Genomic DNA, 21634 nt, shown 5'->3' with positions numbered 1-21634 from the left:
AACCATGCAGACTGACAGACAAATAAAATCCAAACAAGTAAATTGGGAAAATAAATATGCATTTAACATTGTAGGAAAAATGAAAGTGTCAGCTGTCTGAGCCATTGGCAGCAATCTTACATGCCTCTTGGCACTATCTGCCATCCTTGCTTATACCATCATCTATATTTGTTCCAAGAACTGAGCAGAATAAAAGCAGAATTACATGTGAGGTGTTGTAGAAATACCAGCCAAAACAAATATCTTCCTTCAATTAATTTTGCATTAAGTTAAGAAAAGACTTAGGTTTAGATTCCCAGAAAATAAATCCTCAGCCTGAGGTCAGTACACATTACACACCAAGGTCAGGTGCATCTAGTTACACCTAAGCAACAGATGGTTCAATTATCAAAATTATCAAAATTGTTAACTCACAATTCCCATTCCTAGAAAATATCAGCACTGGAAAAACATGAATGCTCTCCCTTTCCATGCATACTGAAAACCTTCTTCTCCATGTCACATCAGCCAGGCCACACATAGTGGTTTACTCCACAAGCTCCAGCAAGTGTATTTAGTATTTAGCTTGTTAGAACTTTCATAATCATTGCTCTCTCTTTCTGTTTCCAATCAGGAGTTATCTACTCTATCAGAGGGAACAGCATTTAACCAATGGATTAATGTAAGTACTTTATCAACTCTATAGTTGATATTTTAGTATGTTCAAATCCACAGAAAACCAGAAGTCTTTCAGCCTTTAGAAATGAGAACCCCAAAGCAATATTCAGTATTCTCTCATGCTGTAGAGACTTCGGCTATGGAAAGAAATTGGAGTATTTCTTCCACAAGTCAACAGCCATACTGATTATCCGATTCTTGATTTCTCTCTGAAAATTAGTTCCTGGTCCCAAAATTCAAGCAGGCAAGAAAGTTCCACGTGTAGAAGAGTTAGTTACAAGCCTGCTTTCTAAGCAGGGTCTACCTAGGCCATGGCCTGCCCTGTAGCACCAGGGTACATGCAGAGCCTCAGTATGCCCCAGGGAGATCCTCTCATCTTTCCTCATGCACTTTAACTACAAACAAGTAGAGAGGCCAGGCAATGCTTTACTGCTCCCATTCTCACTGAGCCCAGTGCCAGGAAAACATTACTATATGGCTGATCATTGTATCGCTGCTACATCAAGCGATAAGGAAAAGATTTTGTCTCCACCCAGGCTTGACTTCAGTGCAGGAAATGAAGAAGTGGATTAACGTTTGGCTTTAGATCAGGGAAAGAACATCAACTTACATTTTATAAAAAAGAAGTTTTAGATAGGTTGATTAACGCTGACAACTTCTTATTTCTATGTGTATCACCTATTACTAGAGCCGGAGTAATATTAGATACCCTACCCCACTGAGATGAGCACTGGTACAAATAAGATCAAAAACAGTTCTTCTACAGAGTTTAAAACATAAGAAGTGTATAGCAAGTATATGGACACATGAAAGGAACAGTGATATGCTAATGAGTGGCACAAGAAGTAGCAGTCATGGCATATTAGCTGCTTTCATGCTTTTCAAAGTTTGACAGTTTGGGGATCATTAAAACATGCAATTGCAAAAGGAAGCTCAGGGAACTACTTGAAAGCAAGGCCAGTGTGGCTGATTTAGATCTGTTAGCTGCCTGGCCCTGGGCTCAGATTGCAGCACCAGCAGCTCTAAAGGGAGCAAAACTAATGAAATTAAAGAAATGAGCACAATAGGAGAGGCTGCTCACCTGCTCTTTAGATAATGAAGCAGGGGGAAAAAAAAAAAAAGAATTTTTTCCCTGGGAGCAGACATCATTTACTCAAACAGAAATGTGGAAATTTCTGCTACTCTTCAAAGAAATAGTATCCCTTAAATAACAGTAGCTAAAAACATGAGCAAGACAGGGAGGTACATCCATCTGTGTGGTTTTTAACTTCATACGTGAACAGGAATGTGATGTTTACCACGTTTCATAACCAAAGATTTTTCTTGCTGATCAACAAGGTTGAGAAAAGGAAGCCAGTTGCTATTTTTATACTTAAATATTTGGAAGGGGACAGTGGTGATGGCTAGAAAGAAAGATGATCTTAACAGAGCCAAAATTCCCAGCTATTTAAGGGAACTGATTCCTTTCTTGACTTAAAAACCAGTATGAGTATTGAGGACTATCCAAGATAAGCCAGGCAGCATACCAGCCACAGAAAGATAGAATGCAAGTTCATATAGCTCCCTCAAGTTTTGCAGTATCAAAAATGGCAAGTTGTGGAACTTGCGAAAAGCTTGGAGAACCATATATTCAGAAAGATCACAGTCCATTCAAATCTTCAGCTCTCCTTTTTCTACCCCACAAAAATCAGTCAAATCAATCCACCAACCAACCAATCGATCAATATAAACAAGTGGAAAAATACTCTCCAGTGAAGATTCACTTTGACTTTAAGGTAGACGTGAACATATGGGGGATGATGCATACTACAAAGCCTACATCCCCCAGCTAAAATCATGGCTGTCAAAGCAGCAAAACCCATGGAAGTGCTGGTGTGCACTGTTGTACATCTTGAAAAATCCTGGTCATGTCAATTCCAAATCCAGTCTTATTCCAAATGTGAACATTGCATTACATGGATTTCTTGTTTTATGGATCACAATCCTCCTATCTATTAAGTAGGGAGGAGCATTCTGTAAGAGCAGGTTACTGCAGTTATGAGTGACTAGCAGAACCTAGCCCACTGAATTTCTTCTTTAACATTTAAGAACATAAAATAGAACCCAAAAGACAGGGCAGCTATGGTGGGAGGTGGCGTGACTTCCCTCACGTGTTTCATGATAAAAAAATCAATTCTGACCTGAACTTTCTTGTTGCCCTTTAAATGCTGTCAATCTATTCTGTAAAATATAGATACTCATTTACTATTTTTGTACAGCTCTAAGTACTTCCGTTCAAGTCATTACTCAGTTTAATAGTTTTTCCTCCTCAGGCCAGTCACAAAGCACGTCACACACCCCACCTTGCTAGTAAGTCAGTGACAGCTATTTATATGTCATAATTAGGATTAATTCTTTTACTTTCCTTATTTTCATGCAGGATGCTCAGTTAAACTCAGTGTTGTCCACCACCTCAAATCTAACTGTCCTCGTGCCTTCTCTTCAAGCAATTGAAAACATGGACAAAGATGAAAAAGATTTTTGGATGTCAAAGAGTAATATCCCAACCCTACTGAAGTACGTTAATGGTTTTGTTTTGTTTTTCAGTGAATTGCTTTTCATTCCAAACAAGTCTTTGATATGAAGTCCCCACAGCAAGACAGCTATGACATTTTTAAGGGAGGCACATAGTTTTTTACTTCTAGTTACAGTACTATAAATCTCTGTAGCAGCTTCACTGAAAACAGAGACATTGTTTGTATCATGCCAGAAATATTTAAAGGCTAAGCTAAGATCAGAACATAGCTGAACTAGGCATTGTACAAATCATTTCTGCTTTAAACCACAGTTTTAGACACAATAAATGTATTTATTTGGGGGGGAAGGTTTGGGGGGGGAGGGGGGAAGGAAAAAAAAAGAAGAAAGAAAAAAAACTGAGAAAATGCAAAACTTTAAAATCCAGTTAATTTCTTTTAGGTATCATCTACTGACAGGAGCTTTCAGCTTTGCCGATCTCCAGAATTTATCATCTTCTGATATGCTGCCAACATCCCTACAGAGCAACTTCGTACGCTTATCTAAAGAAAATGGGGTGAGATGACCTGCAAACCAGTGCAATACCATACATAAAACCCTGACATCTCTGCTGACAGTATGCTCATGTTAAAAACCATATAGATATTATGCACCTGTATTTTTAAAAAGTCTGTGCCATAAAGTTAAAGGAATAGATCAATTATATGGGGCCCTTTTGGCAAAACATTAATGTGATTTTCCCCACAAATTGTCCCAGCTGAAATTCATCAGCAGTATTATTTATTCCTAATGTCTTGTAGTAAAACAGAAGTGCAACTCAGGCCCAGCACAGCCTGTGAACTAGTTTAAGACAAAACACATCAGGGAAACCCAATAACTTATTTTAGGAAACTGGAAACATAGGAGAAAGAAGTGATGTCATGCAAATATCTACATGTGCAACTAAATAGTCTCAAATCACATAGAGTTGTTTTTAAAGGTAAGTAGTTCCCACTGACAGCCCTTCATCCTCAGCCTTTTTATATGGTACTCCATGTTCTGAGGAGAAGTATTTTCTAGACATTCCTATGACATGTTTAAGCACATCAGTCATGTTACAGGAGGAAAGAGTTCTCCACATTGAGGAAAAAGTATGTTGTCCCTGAGGGATGCAAAGACATAGCAGAGTGTGACAGTGGAGGTACAGAAAGGAGTTCACCTTGACTCAGATGGAGCAAGCCCACCTGCCCCAAATGGCCAAACCAATGTAACCACGTGGCTTTGCTGGTTGGCAGGTGGGTGCAGCACAGAGTCCCCAGGTTATGGTTTCCAGACGAGAATTCAACATCTGAGCCAGACTGGTGCAAAGCAGAGCCATGGTAGAACCTCAGGCCAGAGTTTATGAAGCTGTGAAAACCCACAGCACAAACCACCAGGAAACCATGGCCACCATGGTGCCAAATCCTTCCTTTTCTCCTCTTGTCCTTTCAGAACCTCACTGTTGAGGGTGCTCACATCATAACTGGTGACATCGCATCCACAAATGGGATCATACATGTTATTGATAAGGTACGTGGCCAAGCAGAGAGGGTTCATTCCTCTGCACCACAACCCAACAGAATGTAGTCAATGGCTCTTGCAAACAAATTATTTGAGCAGAAGAACATCTGCTCCTGCATCTGCTCCTTGCAACTGCAACCACAGCATTTGCACAGGTGGGATACACATTTGTATTGATGTGGGATGCACCTACTCTCTTTCTAGGTTCTGACCCCCCTGCGAAACACCATCATGCCGAGGCTACTGGCCCGTCTCGAGCAAATGCCTGACTACTCCATCTTCAGGGGCTACATTATTGTAAGTTTTTTGAAGATAGAAGCTTGAACTGAAATGGTATCAGAGTATTAGTGATCATCCCATTGTGATTTGTGTTTTTTATGTGTTTTGCAACAGCAATACGGCCTGGCAAATGAAATAGAAGCTGCAAACACATACACAGTGTTTGCCCCAAATAATGATGCCATAGAAAATTACCTGAGGGATAAGAAGGCTACTACTCTGGTAAGTATTACTCACAGGATATGTCTTAACAACTGAGGGTCTCATTTCAGTTTCAAGTGGATGGATTGAAAGAATACAGAAATAGGAAGAGGTATTCGTTTTCCAAGAAACTAGTAAGTTTGTTATTACCACCAGCAGAGATGAGGAAGAGTGGATCCATATATTTTCCTGGCTTGCCAGAACTTAAGTATTTGTTCTGGGTTTTGGCCTTTTCTGGATTAATACAACCCTAAGAATATTCAAGGTATTGGACTAGACTTTCTCCGATATCCCTGAAGGAAGATCAGAACAGGAATGACCAGGAATACCGCTGAAATGGCTTTCCTAGGTGAACAAGTCCAATCCCCTGTCGTCACTAGCAACCTCATCATTAATAACACCACAAAATATTATGACTCCTTCTTACAGCTATCCAGACATTCGTCCCCATCACCACTGCTGAAACACCATCCCACACCACTTCCTGCAAACTTTTTCCTAATACTAGCATTCAAGCACCTCTGGCCAGTCCCACAGTTCAGAAAAATACCTGAAGATTTCCTGACTAGAAAAAATTAATCTAGCAAACCCCATTACCACTGCCCTCTGCCAGGTCCAGGCCCAACCCAGCCATTGGCTCCCCACACTAGCATGGATGTGGTCATCCCACCTCCTCTGACACCTTCAGGCCTTCCTCTTAGAGCCAGTTCATATTATTTTGACAGCATACTTCTGGCTAGCTCATATCCCTTTATTCTTATGCCAGCATCATGCTTCAGCTGAAACATTTACTCTGCTGCACTCTATCTCTGCTTCCATAGTCTCCATTTTCAGCATGGAAGCTGAGGAGCACAACATTCAAATGATTCATCCCAAGACATTATCCACTGACCAGTTGTCCCATAACAGAATCCTGATTGCTACCTTACCAGAAGAAATCATGCATTATCAATGTAAATCATCTCTAGTGACTTTTGATCTCTGTTTTAATTAGTTTCAATGTCATCATTTCCACATCACTATAAGAAGCATCTATAATAAATCTCTGAGAAACACATACATAGCTCTGAAACATCAATCTTGTTGGATTTGTGTTACACACAAACAGAAGTCTTTTTCCTTTTCACTGCTTACCAGTAAGTTTATTCCATCTTTTTTTCCATGCTCCCAAATTTCACATCCTCTTTACAAAACACCTCCAGAGAACTTTGTCTCAGAGAAGAGGTCAGCACAGTGAAGAGATCCCATTTCTTGGCCTCTCAGGAAGCGAAATTAAGAGTGACTTCTCACCGTGCAGTTGACTAATATATGAGACATAAATGAGATCCTGTGCGCAAATCTTGCAGACTGGGTTACTTCATGTTTTCACACACTTTTGAAGGAGCAGAAGAACAAAGAGCAGTATGAATGTTCAGAACACGGGGACAATAGGCAGTGGGATTTCTCATAGGTCTTGTTTACAATCTGAGAAAAGTTATCCCAAATAACTTTTTGTGCTTTGTTACATAACCCTGAATTTAACTGTGTTTGCAGGATGAGGACCAAATGCGTTATCACATTTTGATAGATGAAAAGCTCCTGAAGAATGAGCTGCACAATGGCATGCACAGGGAGACCATGCTTGGGTACTCCTACCATGTTGGGTTTTTCCTCCATAACAGCCAGGTACTGAGGTCTATAATTCTTCAGTTTCATGCCTTGCAAGCAGCCAAAAAGAGCTGTGCAGCCCACGATAGCTTCTGGGCTTAACAACAAAAAATATGCCACTCAGATGGAATGCCTCTCTCAAATCTGTAATTCAAAGTCACCCTTGAAGGGATCTTCAATTGGATTTGATTTCAATTATACTTTTTACATTCAGCACTGCATTTTAAAAACCACTGTGGTAGACATGCATCTCTAGCAGTCACAAGCTTGCATTGTAAAATAGTCATTAATCTGACTTCCAAAGAACTATTAAAACCTACCTTAATTTATAACACATCAATTTTATTTTCTGCAGATCTGCTCCACTTTCAGACGTAAAAGATTTCAGTACTTGGCAACAAATATCAATTGCTTTTCAACACCACTCATAGGAAAATCAACCACAGAAAGATTAAGGAACCCACCCAATTCTGTGGCACAGACAAGAAGGGAATTTAGTCCTCCTCCTTCTCTGCCCCAGAGCTCCTTCTGAGCATAAGCAAGGGAGGACAGAAAGCTCCTTACTAAAACAGTTTCACCCTGCTGCTTTCTTTGCAGATTTCTGGAAAAACAACTGCTCTTGGGGTGGAGGAGGGCATGAAGGGAGAGGGGGATAGCAGTGTGATGCTGAAAGCCCACCTTGAAGGAGCAGTAGCCAAGGAGTTCTTCCCTGAAACACCCTCATCCCCCAGCAAGGCAGCAAATAGAGCCCTTGACTTGCTTCAGGCTTCTTCTTCTTCAAAGTGTTTATATTTTGCATCCCATGTAGAAAAAGCAGCTCAGACATATCCTGTTGCTAAGTAACTCCAAGCTGCCTCCATCTCATGCCCTCCAGTTCAGTAAAGCTCATAAAAGCATCAACTGAGATGCAAGAAAGTGCTTCAAATCGACTGCACCCTTCAGTTTTCCAGAAGTGAGCCATGTGCACCACTCCTTCCTTCACTCACTACTGTTCAGTTACTAATGAGATAAGAGCTCTGCTGCTGCTTTTAAAACTGATGGCATTTCTTTTGCAGCTATTTGTAAATGACGCACCTATAAGCTATGCAAATGTTGCAACAGACAAAGGAATTATTCATGGATTGGGAAAAGTTCTGGAAGTCCAGAAGAACAGATGTGATACTAATCATACTGTTATCACTGTAAGTGTTTCTGTTTGTACAGATTCCCAAAGGCCCATCAGAGATATCTTCAGCAAAACATGGGTAAAATGTACAGGCTAAAATGTACAGGATGCATGACAGTAAGGAATGCATGCATTTTCTACAAAGGATATTCCTACCAAGGATTTTTGCATCAGTTAAAATTTATTTGATCCTGCAACCAGTGTACTGACAGCCTGGATAAGATAATATTAGAATACCCCAGAAGTAAGCTGGTTCCTAAGCTTTAATTTTCAGAAAATAATTATGTAATATTTTAATACATCTGTTCTACCAGATAATGTTTGTCAAGTAAAGCAGGAAGTGGGAAGAAAAAGAAAAATAGTTTTAATAAAGAAAAATATTTCTTTTCATTCCAGAAACAGATTGCCTCTGCCTATGCACATGAAATCTTTGTGCCCTCTGAGTAAAGCACTCTCCTCCTGTTCCTTTTAAATATGAAATCCAAATGGTTTTAAATGCCTCTGAAGAAGGATGTAGCTTCCTCATATGGGCAGAGAAAGGTTATCTTAGTTTTTCTCCTGAGGAGTGGATAGGATAGCAAACCTGCAGTATACTTGCCTTTTGATGGAGCCCACAATCAGCTAGACAAGGCAGACAAAGTGAGATTAGTGCTTTGGCCAAAGCAAATTGAACAGGCATGAACTTTTGTAGCCTAATTATATTCTTTGGGATACAGTCCTGTATTTGTGTATATATCACCCAAATTTTTCCCAAGCTTTCCTTAGTCAGGTGCTGGGCTTCACACAGTCTTTGCTTTTGCTTGCAATATTATTTTCCAATAAATGCAGCTACACACTTCAATGTACATTTAAGCCTTAATAAAGTGGCACCAAGTTGCCATTACCCTCATGGCACAAGCAAGCTGTATCCAAGGTCAGGCTTTGCTTCATATTGTGCTTGAGTGGGGAGGTGCATCGTTTTAGAAGGATATTGCAAAGTATCTAAATGTGCCTTCTCCTTTCATTTTGCTTAAGGAAAAGTGCAGAATTTGTTCACAACCATCAAGTTGCCCCCCAGGAACAAAAGAAATAGTAAGTCTTTTATTGTACATACTTAATATATATATATATCAAAACTTAGCATAGATACGTTCAATCTCCTTTCATATATATTTGTTCAAAGAGCATTTAGACGTTGTGTTGAGGGACATGGTTTAGTGAGAGATATTGGTGGCTGGTGTATGGTTGGACTGGATGATCTTGTAGGTCTTTTCCAACCTTGGTGATTCTATGATATGATTCTATGATATAATAGCCTCAATTTTAACAGCAGTCATCATAGTTACTTTGGTATTCTACATACATTTCTTACAGTCAACAGCATAAATCCACCCTTGGTCTAAGCCACCCTGTGGGTGCAGAATCAAGAGCATCTTAAAGATAGCTTTGTCCAGAAAGATCAGTTTTTAGTTAGTGCTTTGTCACATGAAGAGTCCTCGAACTGCAATAGTTACTCTACCAAGAAAAACTCCCTACTCTGAAGGAGTTGAGAATAACCCAGAGTATATTTGCTACCTGAACAAGTTTCTTACCCAGCAGGTCAAAGTACAGAAGGGCAAAATCAGACTGGCTCCATGCTGTGAGTTACAGTCACACAGAAACTTGGAGACTGTAAAGATTGTGGGTGCCCAGTTCCCATGTATGGGAACTGTGAATATTTAGGAGGCCCCTATTAACCATAAGGAGATCTAAAGTCTCTTGATGTCTGAATTTTCCTGGGAAAGACCTTCTGTTGGGTTTATATAAACATTTTTTCCTCTAGAATTTTCAACTTTAATTAGACTAATTATGTCACTAATAGGATTCCAAAAGAGATCAAGTCCCATCCTCTCCATTAAAATAATTGGTTGGCAAAGCCCAACTGAAGCACTCATGGGTAAATCTCAAAACCATTAACATTTCATTTTCAGCAAGTAGCTGGACGCTTATCTCAACCTCCTAACAAATGTACAAGACTGTCATTTCTTCTCCCAAGAGCAAACTTTCCCAACTATGTCCAGATCTGGGAGATAATGTACCAGTGGCTGTTTTTTACATACTTTGACACTTGATTTTTCAAGAAGAATTAGGAAGAATGCATAATATTGCAGAAAGAAAAAAGCTAGTCAAGCCTCCAAAAAAGTTTCACTTCAATTCTGAGCAGAGACAAAATTAGATACATTTTTTAAATGCCGCAGGGTGCTCAATTAATTTGGCTGCATATTCTTTAGCAAAAGTCATTTTATCTAATACATTGTTATTGCTGTAAGTACTTCCTAGCGTCCATTACAAATGTGTGAGTCAGTGCACAGTATGTAGAAAGTTAATCCCAATTTTTTAAAAAACATTTGAAAGCAGCTGATCAATACTGCTCAGAATTGCAGCTGTTTCTCCGATGTTCACTCAGGCAGGGGAGAAGAAATACTGCATCTTCTCAGAAAACAACATGAGACTGTACACCATCCAGATTGGATGCCAGCCAAAGTGTGCAAAAACCATCATTGTGAGTACACCATTCCTGTCACAGGGAAGCTGGGAACCCCCATCCATGATCTTCACCTTCCTTGTAATTGTCACTAAACACATGAAGCTCATCTGTGTGGTCCCTGGCAGCATTCCTTCTTGTATCTTGTATCCTCTAGGAGAAGGAATAAAAGCTGCTGATGGCCTGAGCAGAGGAAGGGGTGGGATGCAGAAGCAATTTGGAAAGGGTCACAATGTGCTTGTCTTTCCACCTTTCCCAAGGTGACCCCTGTTGATTCTGTGAGTGGGCATGGTGGGGGTAGGTTGACTTGGTGATCTTAAAGGTCTTTTCCAATTTTAATGATTCTAGGGTTCTATGGCTCTAAGTCTCAGCAGGGACGTGGGGGAGCACAGTAGGGATCAAGGCTGCAAACAGCAGAGCTAAAGTGCTGCTAAACTCCAGACCTCTAGCTCCCTCCACCCAGCATCAGACCCAAAAGACAATTCCCAGCGGCCTCCTCCTTGCTGCCATGTTTAAGGGTCCCCACTGCCCTTATCCTGATCCAGTTTCTCACACTGCAGACCAGGGAGTGCTGTGCTGGCTTCTTTGGACAGCAATGCCAGCCCTGCCCTGGCAAGGCAGGTAGTGCTTGCTTTGGCAACGGCATCTGCCTGGATGGCATCAATGGCAGTGGCATCTGCCAGTGCGGAGCCGGGTTTGTCGGCACGGCCTGTGAGAGCTGCGCCGAGGGCAAGTACGGCCGCAACTGTGATCAAGGTACTGAGTGGCCTGAGCTGCATCTTTATTGGTCTTCTCAGGGGGTGCAGGGATGGAGGATGGAAGGAAAATTTGAGGATTGCATGACGCAAAGTCACTGTGATTAACTAACTACATGTCTGGTTTGAAAAAGTGTTTTCCATGAGGTTTCTAGCTGATTGAGGGAAGTCTCCAAGGGAAATCTAAAACCTCCTGAGTTCTATCTGCATCCATTCTATGCTCTTGAAAACTATACTGCTTATGTGTTAATTGGCCAGCCCTCTTGGCCTTTTCATTATAACTTTATCTTGTATTTTCTCACTATCTCCTTCTTAGAGAAGCCCCTACATAGAGACACTGCCCCTACTCTGGGGCTTCAAGCAGCATCCACCATGAATCATCTTAAATGACTGATTTTTCACCGATGCTTCCCATTAAAATACATTTTCAGTCCCTGTATTTGGGATCAGAGGGAAGATTTGAGCAAGATCAGAGCAAGATTTGAGTTTGGATTTATTCTACACACTGGTTTCCTCCCATCTCTCCCCACAGTATGTGCATGTGTCCATGGGAAATGCAGCAGTGGGATCGATGGGGATGGCTCCTGTGAATGCAACGTCGGCTGGAGGGGAGTGAGATGTGAGAGTGGTGAGTGCCCTCCTTGTTTTCTGGGAAAGAAGTGAGCATTTTAGGAAAGGCCAGAACTGCAGAAGTGACCAGAGACCAGTGTCAGGCATCCAAGTGCACTACCAGATATCCAGCAGCTTTCCACAGGCCTGTGCTCAGAGATTTAATCACTGTACTAACAGAGAGTCAGCTGCTCATGAGACTTAAATGCCATACTTAGCTAATTCTCTAGCCCTGTCACCCTATATCTGTCCTAGAACATCCTGTTTGTTAAGGCTATGTATTTTGCAAAGTTAGCAAGCACAATTTGGTCCTCAGATACTACTTTCAGGGGTTTCAATAAGTTGATTCAGCTGTGCAACACTGGATATTAAATTATGATCTCACTAATGCAATAAAAATTGACTGGCAAATAAATCAGTTTTTCTTTATTTAATACAGCTCCTCTATCAAATTAAATTATATTTAGTCAGACATAATTGAAATGTATTAAATAACTATTTCAGAACTCTGCATAAAATGAAGAACAGTAAAAATACATTAATAATAGCATTCAATATCTATTTTAAATTTCAGGGGAAAATAGTAATGAGGGAAACTTAATAGCTAACGTTGATATGATTTCTGTGAAATCTGGGCAACTTACAGTTCCTTTGGAAAGCTTACATAATTAAACTAATCATGCATGAAACTCACCAGAATAAAGATAAATGACAGCAGATGAAGCATTTTTGCTGGCAGTGTGTGAACAAGCAGTTTCTTTGTGGCTGAATTTAAGTGGTACTCACTGATCTGTACAGAGTCATTGAGCCAAAGGGAAGGCTAGATTCCTTGTGAGCAGCTGGTTGTCTGGCACAGGAGCCAGAGACTCCAGCTCTGCATGAGAGTCATGTAAAAGTGGGAAACTCAAAGGATTTCAACCTAAAAGGCTCTGATCTCTGCTTCACTTTTTTCCCTTGCAGAAATCAAAGATGACGCATGTAACAACACGTGCCATACCAGTGCCAAGTATGTATGAAATGTACTTTTTTTTGGAAGAGAGAGGAGAAAATGGGGATCTCTTCCAAAAAAAAAAAAAAAAAAAGGTCTATCTTGTTCTTTTTGAAGATTTCTCAGCAGTACAGATAACACACGTTTTCTACTCCAGAGATAAAGGACAGTGTTAACAATCTATTCAGTGATAAGGCTGAAATTTTCAAAATGCACAGGTTAAAAGGGGAAACAAATGGGATTTAGAAAAAGAGGGAGGTGAGAGACATCTTGCCATGTAACAGACAATGAGATTTAAACCCACACTTGCATACTGAAGGTGATACTGTATGAGCACAAACAAAAATTTACTCACAGCTTTTGAGTGGGCATGAATTTCTGGAGTTCTGCATGAGAAAACAGGACATCTGATGGCCAAAGCATTCATTTTTAATACTTGAAATTACTCATCTAAAACAAATTCTGACAGCTTGGTCTGGCTGAGTTTGTTTCTATGGTTGTAGTTACATCAAAATATATGGTTAAGCATTTCTTTCTACACAAAAGGAATGTATGAAAGACTTGAATGTTTTATTCATTCATTTTAATGTCACCTATTTCCTTTCACATCTCTAGCTGCCTTCTCCTGTCAAATGACACTGCCCATTGCAAGTGTGCGGCTGGGTTCACAGGGAATGGGACATTTTGCACAGGCAAGTGAACCTCATCTCCTCCCTGTTAAGAAGAGTGCCTGAAGTGCTCTGTGGTCACAGTGGAACTGCTGAGTGAGGAGCACTCCCCTATGCACCACTTAAAAACAGGAATTGCTGCCAGTTTGCTGGAAATAAGTGAAAGTGCAGCAGGTGCAGATTTATAGCAAACAAAGGGCTCAGAGCCTGCAAGTTATGGGATGTGCTAAGGGAGACCAGAGGAGAGGGAACATCCTGTGCACAACCCAGGCCCCATTGTTTGCAGGGTAATGAAACCTGGATTATGACTTTTACTCCTTTTTCCAACAAAGCTCAGCAAACAGAGATCAACTCAGGGCACAACAGCACTTCCAGCTGCTGGGAGCTGTACAGCCATGTCATTTCCTCAGCCTTCTGAACTCGTACGGATTTCTGGGGTGGTAAAATTCAACTTATTTAGGGCATACAGACCCTCTGAAAAGGGCAATAACAGCTTATCATGTGTGCGCCTCCAAGAGCCTGGAGGTCCAGATTTATGGGATAGACCATTTCCAGCTGCAATTACTACAGTTTTACAGTTTATTTACCTAATTCCTAGCTGATTAAGATACTGATGTTCTTGGGAACAGAAACATATCTGTCTACTGACAATGGCTGGCAAGATCTTAATCCAATACCTTAACTGCTGCTATCCCAAACCCAAACCAACCAAAAGCAAGTTTAATCTCCTAATAGGTAATACACAAATGCAAGAAGAGGTGGGGGATGTAGGTCATCCCTATTGGCTCTGAGCTCACCCTTGTGCCCCTGCAGAGGATTCCCAGACAAAAACAACTACAGGAAAATAATCTCCTCAGTCTGGCTGTTAGAGATGCTGAATCAGCAATTTGAGGTCATTTGAGGCAAAAACTGAAGCAGTGTTTGAGCTGGTTTGATCCACATTGGAGTTCAGAAAAAAACCCCTCACTGCATTCTGGGTAACACAAGAAGGGTCAGTTTGTGATTCTCTGATTCATTCGGAGCTGCAAGAACAGCACAAGCATCCAGTAACAACCAGTACTTTTTACCACAAGAGGGCCGGGTGGTATTAGAGTCCACAAGAGAGGGCCATTTGATCTGTGTACAGAAAAGGGCAAGCTAAGGAAAACCTTCAGACTCCTGTTTAATCTGGAGAAGAGTATAAAGGGCTCTTTTTGTTGGTTGGTTAGAATATGCAGAATCAGAAACTGGAAAGTTGTCAAAAGCCAAATCTGGGTGAATTCTTATTTTCCAGACTAGACAAATCTTCTCAGCTTTCCCTCTCATAGTTGGAGGTAATAAAGAGGAATAAAAAAGAGGTAATAAATAATTGGTACAAATGACATCTATAACCTCTTAAGTGAGAATCATTCAGAAGATGTCAACAAATCCCTTTAGATCCACTTAAAGATCCACTTTATCTGACAAGAGAAAAGCCATGTAAGCATATTGGTTTAATCTGGGTTGTCATCACTGTTCAGCTATTGACGCCTGTGAGACCAGCAATGGCGGCTGTTCTGCCAACGCAGAGTGTAGAAAAACAACACCTGGAAACAGAGTGTGTGTCTGCAAAGCTGGGTACACTGGAGATGGAGTAGTCTGCTTGGGTAAGACATTTCCAATGTCTCATGTATCACAGTAGAAAAACTATAGGAGTGAGCTTTCCTGTACATGGAAGAAAATCTGTCTTCTGCTATGATCCAGAAATGCGGTTTCTTGGCACTAGAGACCATGGTGACAAAGGCATCCCAACAGGTTTGTCTGCAGCACCACATGGTTGGTACTACTAGACAAGTAGCCCAAGCGTTAGCAGGTTAGAGTCATAGAATGGTCTGTGTCAGAAAGGATCCTTAAGAGCCATCTAGTCCAACTCCCTTGCAATGAACAGGGACACCTACAGCTAGATCAGGGTGCTCAAAGCCCCTCCAGCCTGACTTTGAATGGTTGATACACTCCTGTTCCTCTGACCATAGCAAACTTAAAGACTTGAGGAGATTGTGTGTCATACAGTCTCACAGGTATAGCTTTCAAAATGCTGATGGCAGTGTTTTAGCATTTACCAAGGTAACTGCAAGACCCAGACTGAAATATCAAACAACTAATTAAATGAGTTTCATTGATTCTTATCTGCTTCTGTTTGTTTCATAAAGAAATCAATCCTTGTCTGGAGAACAATGGTGGATGTGATAAAAATGCAGAATGCACTCAGACAGGACCCAATCAAGTGAGTATTTTGTCAGTGTCAATAAGTAACTGCCTGCCAACTTTTTACAGTTGGAAAAAAAAAAAGATTTTCCCATCTCAACTTTGTTTTTAAATGGAAAACTGAGTTTCAAAACAGAGACTCTGAAAAGTGTGTTCCTTCAAGAATACATTTGAGGGGAATCCTGCACAAACATGAAAACTTGGATTTCAGTGAAAGATATCCAGAACTGCAGAGAAAAGCAATATTTTGTTGTTTTGAACAGTTGGTTTTCTCCCTTGGGACTTTTCCAGTGAAAACCTGTTATTTTCAAAGTATTGACAAATTATTTTTGTTACTGTTATAAAAAATGCCTATGGAAAAATCCCATTTCAGACCAGCTCTTCTCCTAGCTCAAATATATTCACAAAGAAACAGAAGAGGCAGAATCATAATTCTCATTCAACAGTTACAGAATAGCAGCATCTCCTCTGTTCTGCAACTCCCATGCAGAAGTACAGCATGCTCTGCAAGGGAAGAAGTGTGAAAAGGCAAAGGGAAAAAGGAGGAACAAATTACCCAGGCAATCAAGTGGCACAGATTAGTGTTGCTATTTTTGTGCCAGATCCAGGAGAAGTTAAACTCCCTGATTGCAGCACTTCTTGTCATCCCTCTATAGCTTCATATTGGGTATTGGCAGGACTGTAATCCTGCAACAGGCTGTTACAGCAAAATTTCTTCAGGAGCAGAAATGCTTCTGCAGGAGTTTCAGCCATTCAGATATATAAAATACTGCAAATATTTTGCCTACCAGATTATTCTCTGCCAAAGAAAACATCTTGAAAATTCAATCTCTCATGTATTACTGGTTCACTCAAAACTAAGAACCATCAAGCAGTAGAACCGGAGAGGAGAACTCAAAGTCATTGTGGCCATGTCACAGTTATCACAAAGATGAAAGGCTAAGTGCCAAACTGAGTCACTGTGACACAAACACTGAATATGCTGCCAGCAGGTGGGAAATTAACAGTAACATCAGGACACAATTCTAAAGGTGTTTTGCAGGTATGACTTATCACTTAAAAAAAAAAAAAAAAAAAAAAAAAAAAAAGAGGAAGGGAAAATAAAGAAGTAACAACCCATGCATAAAAAATGGGAAAAATAAATTAGGGTTTTAGCTTTCTTTGCCAGCAAGATGACTCTGTCAGATATCCAAAGTATCATTTTAAGTGATCAGAGAAGCAGAGGAGAAACAAGAGAGATGAACAAGCTGGGGGGGGAAGGGGGGAGGGGAGAAGGGGGAATAGATCCTGTCAAAAATTGCTTTTCCTCAGCCTTAGTCCATGGTAGCTCAGAACTGCCTGAGTAACTGCTGCAAGAGAGGTGAAGTACTTTTTGTTTAATGAGTTGTAAATCATCTCACTAGGAAATGAGATTGTGAGTTATTCCCATTTAGCATAAATGTATAAATGTTAACTTGGCAAACAAACAAAAAAAAAAAAAAAGGAAAGAAGAAAATTAAATGTAAACTTGCTGAAAAATCTAACACATCCCCATGTATGCATGTTTCCTATTCTTCCTCTGTAGGCAGTCTGCAATTGCTTGAAGGGATACTCTGGAGATGGTAAAAGATGCACATACATCAATCTATGTTCACAAGTAAGTAACACTTGGAGAGAGTATTTAAGATCTTGCTATGAGCATTACACTTTGAGGTTTGGTATGCAGTCAGAACTAAGTCAGATAGGTACACCAGCCCTTTCATGCTTAGAAACCACTTACATTAACTTATTTAATTTTTAAACATTCTAACTTCACTATTTGCTTTCATACTGTCACTATTTTGGAAACAAAATATGCAGTGAAAGTTTTTCCTGGACCACAGCCTGGACATAATACAAATGCCTGGACTCATCACTGAGTCTTAAAAACAACTTTAAATCAGATCTAGAGACACTAGAGACACAGATCCTAGACTGTAATGGTATCATGTAAATCATGTCTTCTCAGTAGATGATGGAATTCCTATAAAAAGCCACTAGCTAAATTAGGGTTCATGTCCCAAAGGTCTAACCAACATTTTAGCTATTATGAGGAAAAACTCAGTGTGAACTATTACAGGTTACCTACAATGAAATATATATATATAAAATGGGGGTGCTCAGGAGGTAGGCTATAGCTGTTCCAAAAGTAAGGTGATTGAGAAGCAAAAGGAATCAACAGTAGGTCAAAACTACCATTTATTTTCAATATTCTCCGGTCACTAAACCCCCTGGTGTGATATGGGACCACATCTGGGTGGCCTAATTGAGAGGAATGATCAGGTGACAACAAACACATACCCTTCTCAGGCTGAAGTTTCGATTGCTAAATCAGAGCACTAAGTCCTCACCATTGCTGGGTGTTTACCAGTCAAATCCATACTGGGGCAAACAGTTGTTTGGAGAAGTGACTGGAGTAGAAGTTCCCAATGAAGGTCCCAGGCTACCTGCTCAGCTGGGGCAAAACTCCCACGAAGCAAAGACCAGAGCCATGCAGACTTAAAAATAAAAATAAATAAAAATAAATAAGAACATCTTCTCAGGGCAAACTGAGAAGCCCTTCTTATCCTTACAAAATGCAACCCAGACCTTCCCATGGCATTCCCCTCCCTGACCTTCACCTGAGGCCACTTCCATTTCACGCAACCACTGCAAGCCATGTATTTGCAAGCAATGCAGTGCTCTGTCAAACTGCATTGCACTGCCTCTTGGCAGGCTGCAGCAAGGACATACCTAGTCTCCCATACACATTAATTCTTTGTGCACTGAGCACAGCAACAATAATTCTTACGCTCCCTGCCTGGCCTGTCAGCAGGCTTTCTCTAACCTTGAAAGGTTGCTGAGATGAAAGAGCAAGAGCAAAGACAGAAGCTACAGAAAGAATAGCTTGAAATTATGAGTCATTGTGTCCTTTGCTTTTTTCTATGCCATGTTCTAGCAACTTCCACATTACTAATCCTGCCATTTAAAAAAAATAGCCTTGATATTTGTTACTGTCAGACCAGAGACTAACCTAGCTCTGATATGGCCAAACCTCTCTGCAGCAAAACTTCATGAGTAGCTGTGGCAAACCCAAGACTGCCAACAGTCTACCTACAGGTAGCAAAATAAAAATAGCAAGCATGTCCAAACTCACTAGTTATGGCCAGCCCCACTGAGAGATCCCAAAGGATGTTCCACTACTTTGCCCATGGCAAAGGATAAGCAGCACTGAGAAGGACAAAACAAGCACACAAAAGAAAACAAGACAGCTTCATTTTCTCCTGATTTGCTGTCAAGTCCAGGATAAAATCTTTACTGCAACCCGTGCTAATGTCGCAATGGGTCAAAGCTGTGAACCCCTCAGCTTTCCCAGAGGGTAAGCAGTGCTGGGGTGCACCTCTGCTTCCAAAGCACATTATCTGGATAAAAGGAGAATTATGTGATTTCTTGGGTGCATTAAATGTTCTTTCTTGTTTGCAAGAACAAATACGTAGTGATAAGTGTCAGTAAGATCAGGTTTCTAAAAGCTACTTTGAATTAAATCTTCCTAACCTATATGCATGGGAATAAAAATGATAAATTAGAATTGTTTTATTACACCTGGAAACAAAGAAATACTTTAAATTTTGATCTTACAAGAATAATGGAGGATGCAGTGAATTTGCCATCTGTAAAGACACCGAGCTAACAGAACGGACCTGCACCTGCAAACCAAATTACATTGGAGATGGATTTAAATGCCGAGGCAACATCCACAGGGTAAAGTATTGCATACGTTTGCTGTCCCTTCTTGCTCTTCACATAGCTATTGAATACAAAACTTATCTATTGAAAACGTGCCTTTATTTTTTAAAACTTTTTTTTATAAGTTGGCAACCCTAGCCCAGAATTTGCAATTAACCTAATCCAACAATCCAGGAGTAAGAATTAGGTATTGCTAGATAACAACAACGAAACAAAAATGGGTATAATACATAGTACATTCACAGCAGTGCAGCCTTCCAGTACTGACAAGCTAGTTTTTGTCTTATGGGATCTCTTTAATGATAACAGAGCTTCAAGAGAAAACCACTACACTGATGGATGATTGTCATGAGTGCAGCACTAGCACATTACTACTGGTAGTTTCAAGTTTCAAAGAAGCCTGTTTTTTTTATAGATCAAGGCAAGAATAGAAGAGGGGCAATGGCAGCATTAACTCTAAGCTGGATATTTCCTTTTTTTCAAGTGTTGCAATTAGTTGCATTCCATTCACATTGCTCCAGATTTGCAGCATTGTTACAAAGTCATGTTCTTGATTGCAGGAACTTCTCAGAAACTTCAACACGTCTAAGTTTTATTTTCATTTGGAGGTAAGAAAAGTGCTGACTTTTTTTGTTCGTTTGTTTTGCCTCAGGATGTGCAGAGGGGAACAGGCAGGGATCTGTTGTGTACCAAAAGTCCTTGGCCAAAATCGCTGGATATAATTGGTACTGGGTTTGGATCACAAGCCACTGACATCAGAGATGCTCTGATTTAAACTATTAACTGCTATAGAATCCCTAGAATCCCCAGGAAATATTAGGCCTCCTTACCAAGCATAAAACTGAATTTTTCACCAGTACTTCTCTCACAAATTCCAGTGCGAGTGAATATCAATCTTCCCACAGCTGCATTTTCATTTTGCTACACCATCTCCAGATATCCAAAACATCACAGGATGCTGATGTGCATTACTAGTTGTCGCTGCTTTCCAGTGTATGTCAGGAGCAATTGTTTACCCACAAGCTCAGGACAGCACAGATCTATATATATTGGCCAACTAGACTTATATTCTAGCTTCAGTTCTGTTGCCATGGTAGATGGATGAATTCATCCCACTACAGCAGAGCTCTCTGCTTATTTTAGATTACTGGTGATCATTGCAAACTAATGACTGTACTGCTTTTATCCCATCCAATCTGACAGGCTTTGTCCATCAGAGATATTGCTGACCCAGGCCCTTTCACTGTGTTCGTACCTCACACAAAAGTATTAAACAGCGACCAGCGAGTAAGTAAGAAGGCTGTGAGTTTTCAGATGAAGGCACCTTGTTCAGCTGCTTCTCAATTCCTCTGCTTTCTGTTGCAGGTGAAGGGGTGGCTTGCCAAAGGGGTGATGGCTCAAATCCTCAGGTACCACATGGTGGGCTGTGCCAGCCTGTTGCACAGTGACTTGACAACACTCACAAACATCACTTCTCTGCATGGGGACCCCATACAGATAAGCTATGCTCAGGTAACATGGTGAAGAAGAGGTAAGGGTCTGAACAGGCTGGGCTCATTCAGCCTTGTTCAAAAATGGGATGTTTCCTTACCTTCTCTGATGCATAAGAATAAATGTAGTATTAAAAAAAAAAAGTCAATTAGCCAAAATGCGCAGTACTTACCTGCCATGTTGACACTGGAGTTGTGTCAACCTTGCTTTGAGAGTTCCTTTACCTTTCAACTCTGGGGTTTGGTTCCATTGTTTTCCATGCTTATCATGCTTGCAAGGGGTAATTTATTAAAACCACTACTTGTTGCACATAAAGATACCATATCAAAGAAATTTGGCAGCAGCTTCATCATCCAACAAGAGCCCACAGAAAATATTTTTAATTGCCTTTTCAGAACTCTCTGTATTTGAACAATAAAGCTGAAATTATATCCAGTGACACTGTTGGTACAAATGGCGTGATTCATGTCATAAACCAAATCCTGGTCCCATCACACATTCAGGATTTCCCCCCAGGCTCTAAGAGGGTAAGTGCAGCTCATGGTCATTCTCAACTATGGGGCTTTTATATTACCTAATAGTAACTGTTGTTATTATGCAAGTCTTACATAAAGTAGTGATACTAAGAAGACCTTCCATAAAAATAGTTTG

The 21634-nt window shown here is 40.5% G+C and overlaps 1 protein-coding gene across 3 annotated transcripts in view; it reads left to right on the top strand.

Moving 5' to 3' along the window:
- STAB2 (stabilin 2) overlaps window positions 1-21634 on the top strand; it is a 77936-nt gene that overhangs the window by 38975 nt on the left and 17327 nt on the right. For 2 of the 3 annotated variants that reach the window (XM_031589737.2, XM_090143708.1), the window contains exons 28-49: window positions 614-661; window positions 3077-3213; window positions 3613-3727; window positions 4642-4719; window positions 4915-5007; window positions 5104-5211; window positions 6724-6855; window positions 7893-8018; window positions 9017-9073; window positions 10428-10523; window positions 11066-11261; window positions 11793-11888; window positions 12830-12875; window positions 13473-13549; window positions 15025-15150; window positions 15694-15767; window positions 17313-17384; window positions 19388-19507; window positions 20053-20100; window positions 20696-20779; window positions 20858-21004; window positions 21379-21510. In XM_031589737.2, coding sequence (XP_031445597.2) covers window positions 614-661; window positions 3077-3213; window positions 3613-3727; window positions 4642-4719; window positions 4915-5007; window positions 5104-5211; window positions 6724-6855; window positions 7893-8018; window positions 9017-9073; window positions 10428-10523; window positions 11066-11261; window positions 11793-11888; window positions 12830-12875; window positions 13473-13549; window positions 15025-15150; window positions 15694-15767; window positions 17313-17384; window positions 19388-19507; window positions 20053-20100; window positions 20696-20779; window positions 20858-21004; window positions 21379-21510 — 2208 coding nt within the window. The remainder of the gene's footprint in view (window positions 1-613; window positions 662-3076; window positions 3214-3612; window positions 3728-4641; window positions 4720-4914; window positions 5008-5103; window positions 5212-6723; window positions 6856-7892; window positions 8019-9016; window positions 9074-10427; window positions 10524-11065; window positions 11262-11792; window positions 11889-12829; window positions 12876-13472; window positions 13550-15024; window positions 15151-15693; window positions 15768-17312; window positions 17385-19387; window positions 19508-20052; window positions 20101-20695; window positions 20780-20857; window positions 21005-21378; window positions 21511-21634) is intronic. The other variant, XM_090143702.1, reaches the window with a different exon arrangement.

This window comes from Phasianus colchicus, chromosome 1, assembly GCF_987193195.1.
Source record: "Phasianus colchicus chromosome 1, bPhaCol1.hap1.1, whole genome shotgun sequence".
Lineage (NCBI taxonomy): Eukaryota > Metazoa > Chordata > Aves > Galliformes > Phasianidae > Phasianus > Phasianus colchicus.
This window is presented reverse-complemented; position numbering and strand designations above follow the sequence as displayed.